Source organism: Austrofundulus limnaeus, unplaced genomic scaffold (assembly GCF_001266775.1).
Source record: "Austrofundulus limnaeus strain Quisiro unplaced genomic scaffold, Austrofundulus_limnaeus-1.0 Scaffold1120, whole genome shotgun sequence".
Taxonomy (NCBI): domain Eukaryota; kingdom Metazoa; phylum Chordata; class Actinopteri; order Cyprinodontiformes; family Rivulidae; genus Austrofundulus; species Austrofundulus limnaeus.
Window position 1 is genome coordinate 47,341 of NW_013953522.1, and position 10,228 is coordinate 57,568.

Here is a 10,228-nt window from a genome sequence, read left to right on the forward strand (position 1 = left end):
ATAACTATCTGCGATACTGTGGTCACTCTCCATGTAGCATCAATTATGCTAATGCTAACTGCCTGTCGCGTTCTCTCGTCCTGGCCACACCTCCGCTCTCTAACCCCCATCGCCTACCCACACCCCCTCCCCTACCCACTCTGATGCATTTTTCAAATTTCACCTTGGGGCAGAGTTATCTTTTCACAGGGGGGTAAGATACACTTTAATGAACTCCCACTAGCACTGAATGGGAATTTTAACAAAATTTTTACAAACATTAAACATCTGTTGTGTATTCCTCAACAGAAAATAAGAATAAAGTAGATTTAAATTCCTATTTTAGTAAAACAAAGACAAAATGATTACAGTGCAGACATTTTAAACATAGTTCATCTTGAATTAGAACATTGAAAATGTTTTGAAATTGCTTTTGTCTTCCTTTAATCCCATTCCTTACTGATTTTTAATTAAATTATCAGATTATCAAAACTGCTTCAAAAAGCCCAAACTGACCTTTTAACAGTTGCTTCTGCACAAGCTCAAAGTCCATGTGGTCTAAACAGTTTCATGCCTACTTCTGGTTTGTTGACATACACTTGGTCTATGTTTCAGCTTTGCTCTTCATTCATTCTGACAACTAGCAACACTGCCCTTTGAGGACATTCTGCCATCATAATGCAAAATACAAATAAAACTAATTTATAAATATGTTTGTGTATATAAGTTAGTAAAAAAAGCAGAATAGCAATGAACCTATTTGGGTAAGTGGTGCCAGATTTTAAGCATGTGTATTAGTTACTATAAAAAAGGTAAATGAAAAATTTAAAACAACCTATGACTTGCCGTGTGATTGTAGTGCCTGACCGTTCGTCAACAGCGGTTGCACAATGGTTTTAAAGGGGTGGAGATGTCTTCAGTGATAGTCCCCCCCAAAGTACTCCCACCCACCTGTGAGATGTGGTTGATGGAGGACTCCATGCGGCGGAGCTGCGAAGCCTGGATGTCGAGCATCTGCAGCACATTGTTAGCCAGCGTGTTGATCAGGTAAGCCACGCTGGCCAGAGACTGGGTAGTGTAGTTCTTGGTCTCCTCCAGCGCCCTCTGCTTGTCTGGAGACTGAATGACAGACAGGACCAGAAAGGGTCTAGTTTAGAAAATATAAAAATTAAAAATACTTTTTTTGTATTTTAATGCAGCAAAATACTGTGCTGGATCCCTCATTAAAATTATGTGAGAAAAAAATTCACATACACACAAATAAAACAAATGAATATAAAAATGACAAATACGATTTAACAAGCTAAAGAATAATCATTCAGTGGCTGCGTTTCCATTGCAAATGTGCGCAAAACTTTGTCGATATTCTGTTAATGTCGAAAAACACAGTTTCGCAACTGTGGTGTTTCCATTAAGTAAGAAACGCTTTTAAAGTCACACGTGAATACGTTTGTTCTCGCGATAAGTCATTATAAACACGGCGGCAATGGATGTAAACACATAGCATGTTGCTACCACGACACTAGCGCTCATCATCAGAGGAGATGTCGGCGTCTTTTATCGAGGCTTTCCAGTGACAAGCCCCTACTTGGGAGTAGCTACGTATGCTGTGTTTTTGGAAAATTGTAGTCAGTGAGTTTACTACTTTATTTTACTACTTCTATGATATTACTACTACTTGTACTTCCTGTTATCTTCTTCGTCGTCGTCTTTTTCGCCAGTAGAAACAGCCGGTTGTTGATCACGTGACTCCCGTGATGCGAAAAAAGTGTTTCCATTGCAGTTTTGCGAAAAACACCAATTTCGATACGGCTGAAATACCACCTCATCCTAGCGCAAAAACATTTTGTCGAAAAACATGTTTTTTCCCCCAAAATTGACGTGTTTCCATTGAGCAAATTTATTTTCGAAATTCTAATTTGCGTATTTTCATGGTCAATGGAAACGCAGCTACTGTTAGTTATGTTTTTGAAATACATTCTTAATATTATCATTTTTGTGACCAACTAATTATTCTGCTACTGACATTTGTTTTGAGCTTCTGTTACCCCAGGTGCTGTGAGCAACCAGGCAATCTCATATCTTCAGTCTTGGACCAAACTCTATCCTACAAGAAAACAACTCTTGCCCCAACAGAACAGGGTTTTTCAGGGACTACATCCAGAATTTGGGGTCAGAGAGGAAGGAATGACCGGCCTGAAGTCCTGACCTCAACCACATGAAACGCCTGGTGCTTGGACCTTTTATTTGTTCCAGGTTGAATAACGCAACCACATTGTCAGACTTGCAACAAATGCTGGTAGAACAAAACAATGAATCACCCAAACAAACACCAAACAAGACTCTGAAGCAAAAGAAGCAGTTTGGCATTTGCAGAGAAAATGGTTTATTCTGCTCACCAATTATTTTCTTAACAAATGTGGCACAATTTAAGGGAAAGTAAACAGGCTTTCCAACAATATAAGACTTCTTGCCAATGAACTTTGTAATAACAAAAAAATCTACCAAAATTCCTGATTTTTGTAAAGTTTTAATCAATTTTAAGTGAAACTGCAGAAAAATGACACAGCTATCATTTAGGAAACATTAGTCCACCTGTCAATACAGAAGATGTAGTTTCACAAAATAAATAAATAAATAAATTATACATTTCTACAAAATAACCTAGTTATTATTGACAGACTAATCTGATTCCAGTTCTGCTAAAAGAAACTACAAAGAACCACTAAACTGGTAATTTCGAAGGAAAATAATTTGTATTTTCAATAGAGAGAGGGTCCTATAACAAGTCAAACTACCAACTCAAATAAAAATGTAGTTGTTGTGAATCAGAACTACTTTGCTTAAACATTAAATGTGATGTAGTTACAAGGGATGTCCCGATACAACTTTTTCACTTGCGATACGATACTGATATTGCAACTTTGAGAATTGTCCGATACCGATATTGACCGATACTGATATTGACCCGTTACCAAAACAGTACAAGTCACACACTTTTACCTGTTTTGTAGTGTAAAATCTTAGAAAAGTCTTGATCAAGTCAAACAGTGAAAAAGAGTAGATATGAGAAAAACTGACCCATTTATTTTTAACCAATGGATCACATAGGCCTACATTTTAAATTGAAGAACATTCTACAATTTAATAAATAAAATAAATTACAATACCCTGAAAAAATAACATAATAAAAACAAAATGTACTTTTAAAGTGTAAAATAATTCAAAATCACTCCAGTTTTTTTTAACCATCTGTCAGCCTTGTGCTGCTTTATGGTGGAAAAAACTGAAGGTGGGGACAAAACAAAACCCCACATTGTCTGTTCAAAGTTAAGAGTCCACAGCTACAATTTTACTGACTGTGCTCAAAACAACGTGATCATTGATAGATAGATATAAGAACGGTATAAGAACAATAAAAAAGTTTAAAAAGTTAAAAAAAAAAGGATATATCACACACACAATAACTTTAATGTAATAGATATCTGCATCCATTGGATGTTGTGTTTGGATTCACCAGCTTCGTTTTAAGGTGGTAAAACAAATTGTTTGTATTTATTCCTTTCTACACACTTTGCAGATTATTTTTCTGCACTCCACCTGTTTAATCTGTGCACGCTCTGGCGGGGTGACAATCATTATAGTCGCGCTTTGGAGTGCGCGCGCATTCGGCCGTGCGTCGTCGCGCTATGACCGCAGGAAAAACGAGGTCCAGACTGATTTTTGTGCGTCCCACCTGAGCACTGACTTCACCTGCACTGACAGTCGCTTCGCTGCGTGGAAATGAATGGAGAGCGAGCGATGTCTCCTCCCGTGTGTCGAGCCCTTCACACATGCCGCGGAGCGCGCTCCTCCCGCAGCAGGCAGTGTGGTCGGTGGGCATCCGACCAGAGGACGTGCCGTCACCTAAATATGTAAACAGTTCGGCGCTCATTTTCACACACCCGAACCAGGTCCAGATAAGTTTTTTCCCCTCCACATTTGCGCTCTTAGCCTCGCTGCTTCCCGCTTCCTCTGTTTTGACTCCAACCAGTTAAGTCATCAAAAAGAATTGCGCAGCTGGCCGGTAGACTACAGATCTCTATCATAGAACTAATTTATATTGTTTCTACCGTATATAGTTTATATCGCGCATTCCTATATGCAACTTAGCAGCATTTCACATTTCTTAGGGATGAATGAATTCATTGCACTTAATCTTCACTAAAACAAGTGTGTAAATAGATTAAACATCACTCTACAAACAAGAGCAAAAACAAATAGTAAGAATCAGTCAGTTAATTATTAATACCTTCTACAGTCTGAGCATCATGTGGAGATTAGCCTCTCTCTCCTGCAGGGAGCAGTTTTTATCACTGCTCTCGTCATGTCGCTCGTATTCCAAAACAAAATCTGTGCTCTTCCTTTCTTCTGTCCATCAAGAGATAATCCACGGGCAACATTCTGCTGATGTCAAAACCGTAAAAAGCGTGCTGTCCTCGCTTCTGCCCGCTAGAACCACCGGAGTGAGAGGAGGTTCTGCTCGGTTGGAATCATGGAGACACTTTTGGACCGAGGCTGAACCGAGCCGAACCGCAAAGCTGCTGCCAGGGTGGAGAGTAGTTGTCGCTCCGGTTTAAAACGTTCACGGTTCTGTGTTTCCCCTCGGAAAACTTGTGCATGACAACTTTACACTTAGTTCAACTCTGTTTCTGATGAAAATAGAAAGTTCTGCCGACATTCTTGCTAACTTGTTAGCGCAGCATGTTGTTGTGATCACGTGAGCGCTGCATGCTGGATCCAAGCGCTGCTGGATAGAAACACTGGAGTGGAGTCAGTGATGCTGGAACGGACTGCTAATATCGGAGCGCTTATATCGGACATTTTTTATGCAGGCTGATGAAATCTGATACTTGTTTTTTGGCTGATATCGGACCGATATCCGATATCAATATCGGATCGGGACACCCCTAGTAGTTACATCTCACATTGTCTGCTGAGCCAACACATAATGAATCATTCATCACCAACAAAGCTGAAAAGTTAACAGGAGCCTGAAGACAAGCTCCTGCTGTGAGAACGGTTTCAGTGCCAAGAGCGAACGTTGTTAAAAACCTAATTTAAAGTCAGGTAATGCAGCTGCTTTGTGGTGTAAACGAAGTCTTCAAAGGCAGTTCCTGGAGGCGTGGGCACGTATACAGAAACATCAAGGCCAATAGATCAGAGGAGGTTTCTACCGGGAAGCTTGTGTTCCTTAATCCAACATCGACATTCTGCACGCTGCACAGCAGGCCGGGTTGAGTTTCCACACAATGACAGGACATTCATTTAAAAACTAAAAAAGACACAAAAAGCTCGGTTTTCCATGATTTAAAAAAAAACTTTTAAAGCTCTTTTGAGGAATCCAGACGTTGGGGTCGCCCACGCGTGCGCTATGATGCAGTTTGCTTGGCTTCTGAAAATACATTTCCTCAAAGGTATTTTGAAACTGAAAAGAGTTTCATTGAGTGAGAAGTGGTGTTAAGAGCAGCAGACAATAAGTTTCACTTTCAGTTTGCTTTGTTACTGCCGAGAGCCTGCAGGAGTCATGGGCGGGGTGTGTGGGGAGGAGGGGGGGTGCTCTGCCATGAGGAAGTTCAGCTTAAAGACACGTCCCAGGGGCATTTCTGGTCCCAAAAGACGTTTCTGGTCCCCACCTGTTGTTTTGCTCCTCAGCATGGCTTCCTAAAAACACTGCAGGATTTCTCAAACATGCATGAATGAGTCAAAGCAAGGCTTTGGGCATGTTTTTTATGAGAGTTTAACATTATAACATGATATAAAACTCAAAAAAGTAGATTTTACATGATATTGCCCCTTTAAGATTTATTTTACATCAAATTATTTACAACAGAACTGGGAAAAAGGGTCTGGACTTCCCAACTAACCAATTTCATTGTCTTCATTCTCCTCTGGCTCAGACTTCGACTCCAGCATGTAAAGCTGGATGGATAAGTCTCCTGTTGTTGACATCTTTTATTAATTTGTAGTTTCTGTGCTGCTATCTACATATATATACATAACTGTCATTTTTAACAGAGAAAGATGGATTAAAAACATAACTTATGTTTTTTAAAAAGGTGGTGAGAGATAAATGCAATTTGCTTACAATTTTTCCACTTTCCGGGTATTTTTAATGTCAAAAATAAAAATTGAATTACCTCTTTAATTTAAATGGCAGAAATAAGCTTTGGAAAGCTGGTTGAGGGAGAAAAAAGTAACTTCATGATTTAGCCTCAGAGTCTGAGTGTTAAACTTGTTGTTTCAGTGAATTAGCTTGGGAAAAGTTCTGCTTCTTAACCAGAAATATAAAAACAGCTGGAGCACCCTATTTTAACAACTAACTGTGTTGTCAGGATGACAGCAGACTGAGCGGACAGTAAACACACAGCATGTTTCTTTTTGCCTCTGATTTTAAACTTTTAATTTAAATTACAGTCTTGCTGCAAACACTAAAGAGCAGCTCACAAATTAAATGAACACCTTCCTTCCTCAATCCCAAATGTCTGCATCAGAGGCCGTAGAGTAGCCGTAAAATCGAGGATTACATCTATAATTTAGGACAGAGTTATGAGCAATGACTAAATAATTCCTTACTAATTTCAGGAGCAGAGCTAACGTTATGGCAGGGGTGTGGAGGATGCAGCTCCCAAAGCATGAAAACTAACAGGTTACGTGATGACAGTGAGGAATTTCAACACTACAAAAAAGGTTCAGATGATGGTCGGTGACGTTTCTGATGTGGTTTTTGATGCACTTCAAACTATGGTAATTTTAGATGCAAGTTTATGATTTCAAATCCAGTTTAGCAAGTACATAACATGATGAAGAGCAGTCGCTTTGACTGAAATCAGGAAAACACCAAAATGACTAATGAAGAATCACTTTCCTTTATGGTTTAAATATTTTTACAATAATTTATAGTCGTTTAACTTTCAAAAATGTTATTTACTGTCACAAACATCCTTTTTCTGATAAATACTAATTTTAACCCAAAATGTTATTTTCTCCTAAGTTCTCTTTTATTATTAAGACCATGTTTACAAAGACACCAAATAAATCCACTAAATGTTAAGCTAGTCGCCTCTATATAATAAATAATTTACATTGTAGCAAAAAGAATGTATAGTAGGGTTGGGCAGTATTGATCTTTTTCATACTGACATATTATCTTTAGATCAGGGGTTCTCAAGCCATTTGGGTCTGTGGACCCCCTACAAGGGTGAAAATATTCCAGGGACCCCCTCATAAACCTCATGCTGTTTTAAAAAGAGCATTTATTGTCATTTCAACTCCTAAATGCCATGGGAATATATATATTTATTAAGTTTATTATGTTTTTATTAAGTTCATTGTTCTCCATGCATTTTTAAAAATAAAAACCAAATTAACTATTTAGGAAAATTTTTTGAGGATTTGGTTGAGTCCCTTAGTGGCCTGGTGAACGCCAAGATACCCGTCGCGGACCCCAGTTTGAGAACCTCTGCTTTAGATAATACCACGATATAGGGTAATTAGCAGGGCAGGACAGAAAAGAGACGAGGCAGTGGGGTGTACAGTCTGTGGTGTGTTGAGCTACTTTCTCCCGCTTTTGTAGTCTTTACCAACACAGAACTTCAACTTCCTTTTATTTTCTTCTTCCTGTAGATTTTTTGGCACTGTTGGGCCTCAGTCAGAAAAAAGGTCAGGGGGTATGTTTTTTGGGACTGCCGGAAGAATAAGACTGACGGTGGCCTGAGCTGTTTTACAGTGTTTGCTTCTGCCTGCTGCTGCAACACACATCAAATAGGAGGACCATGTACAGAAAAAATAAAGTGGTGGTGATATTTATGATAACTCTGGTTTAGTTTTGGCCTATGAACACAGTTTAAAGTCTCTACTTTTGACACAAATTGAACAGAGTCTGAGAGAAGGCGTATCTTAACGGCTAGAGTGATTTAAATGTCCTGTGACTAGGCTCCAGAGGGTTAATATTCGACATACCCTATATTAACGGTAATAATTTTTAAGTACCATTGATATAATTCAAAACCAATGCATACCATAATATCATCACACTGTACAAGCCTCATGTAAAGACAGTAAAGATAACCTAACCAGAGGAGTTTTTGGTTCTTAGATATCAGTTGTCACAAGATGCAGTTATGATCAGTTAATTAGATCTATATGAACATGACTATCATTAATTAATCTGCTGTCCACACTTTTCCCACCGATAGAATAAATGAGCCTGTCTTTTGCTCTGAACACGGCCAATCTCCATTTAAAATGGCTGTCAAATATAACAAATAAAATGAAATTTCCATTTAAATGAACAGCAGCTCTTCTTTATTGGGTGGTAAAGTATCTGTAATTAATTTGCATCAAACAAATTATAGGAAGATAAATTATAAAAAGGCTTTGTGTTACAGTCAAACCTTCCCTCAGCTGTGAAACCTCTGCCAGACCTCTCACATCTGTCTGAAGGAAAAACAAATTTACTCCATAGGTGTTCCTAAAAAAATAAACTGCTACACCTCAGAGTCAAACAGCTCCTAACATCTGTTCAGCATCTGCTGCTGTGGTTTTTGAATCTGGAAATCAAATAAACTCACAATTTATGGCAGAAAATCAATTTTATGTGGCTTTACTTGGGCAAAATTATTATTGCTCACTGCAGAAGGTGAAAGGATAATTGTTTTCCTTGTTTAGTGTTAGCAAAATAACAAGAACAACATAATAGATTTAATCAAAACTTTCTAAAGTAGTAATTTGATATTCTTCTACAACTGATTCAATTTTGGAGCAAATCTGCTACCATGGCTAATTAAACTTAGCAAACACAACAAAGGATGCATCAGACATGTGACAGTCATTCCCAACACACAATCTGATTGTTAACACCTAAGGGCAAGCAATCAAACTATTTTTCTATGTAAAAAAAATCAGTCCTAAAAAATAAAACTAGCTATGCTGCTACATTTAGAACATTTAAACCTGTGAGTCAGATTTGTCCTGAACACATTTCAAACCAAAATGTGATCAGCTTTTATTATTTCTAACTTATTTTTTACAATATTCCAGTTCACAACTGAAATATTACTTTAATTACAGAGAAGTACTGAGATTTAAATTTAAAAATTACTTTATAAAGTTTTGGCTAAAATACCAGTATCAACGCGTTTTCAATGGGTTTTATTTCTTTTTAGAAAAAGAAAGAAAGAAAAACCAGAACAACTGCAAGTAAAAAATGCTGCAAACTCACTTCAGAAAATGAAAGTTCACCAGGCCAGTAAGGGGACTCGACCACCAAGTCATATGGAGCCAGACCTCTCAGTTAAGGGGACATTTCATGCAAAACCTACTTTTTTAGCTGTTAAATACATTTTGTTGTGTAGTTAGAATCTCTAGGAGTGAAGATGAATTTAGTCTCTTCTGGTGATGCAAAGATATCTTTATATTCTATTTGGGTCATATTTTTCATTATGTTCAGTTTTCTCTATTTTCTATGACGTTTTCGAACTATTATGTCAAATTATCTGTGATGGATTTGCCAAATAAGGTCTGGACTTGCCAACTACAATTTCCTCGTCTTCATTCTCCTCTTGTTTGGTCAGACTTTGACTCCAACGTGTAAGGCTGGATGGACAAGACTTCTGTTGTTGACATATTTTAATTAAATTGTAAATAAAACATTTCTGCATGCTCCAAAATGCTAACCCCCTCTCTCAAACTGGAGTGGACCGGTCTGGAAGTTGGAGGGGGGCAGGGCTTGAAGCATCTTAAAGGAACATTTGGAGAAAGGCAATCCAGTTTTATATAAAGCCTCTTTCACAAGACAGGTCTGCGAAATCGCCGCACAAACCAGTCCGGCATTAAGCTCCCTCAGGTCATTCATAAATCACAGGTGAAGCTGGACAGGTCCCGCTCACATGTACGCGTTCAGAAATGAACCCAGCAGCGCAGAACCAAAAGAGGTGTGGAGCAGATCTAAACTGGGCTGAAGTGGAATTAAATTACATACATTGGAATTAAAATGTGTCATTTAAACACTCCTTTCGGATTAGTCTGATCCGATTCAGCTCGGTCTGAATTAATGTTATTCAAAGACAGGCGATTTATGCCAATTGATAATCCGAACGCCGTGCATGTAAACACTTAATCTGATCGGCTTATTCTGATTGTGAAAAACTGTATTAATTAAAAAATCAAAAAGAAAAAAATTGTATAGGTCCTCTGGACGGGTTCTTCT

The 10,228-nt window shown here is 38.2% G+C and overlaps 1 protein-coding gene across 7 annotated transcripts in view; it reads right to left on the reverse strand.

Moving 5' to 3' along the window:
* The window catches only part of LOC106534233 (abl interactor 2), a 35,499-nt gene that overhangs the window by 23,801 nt on the left and 1,470 nt on the right, over positions 1–10,228 (reverse strand). For all 7 annotated transcript variants that reach the window (XM_014030804.1, XM_014030805.1, XM_014030802.1 and 4 more), the window contains exon 2: positions 931–1,098. In XM_014030804.1, the coding sequence (XP_013886258.1) occupies positions 931–1,098 (168 nt within the window). The remainder of the gene's footprint in view (positions 1–930; positions 1,099–10,228) is intronic.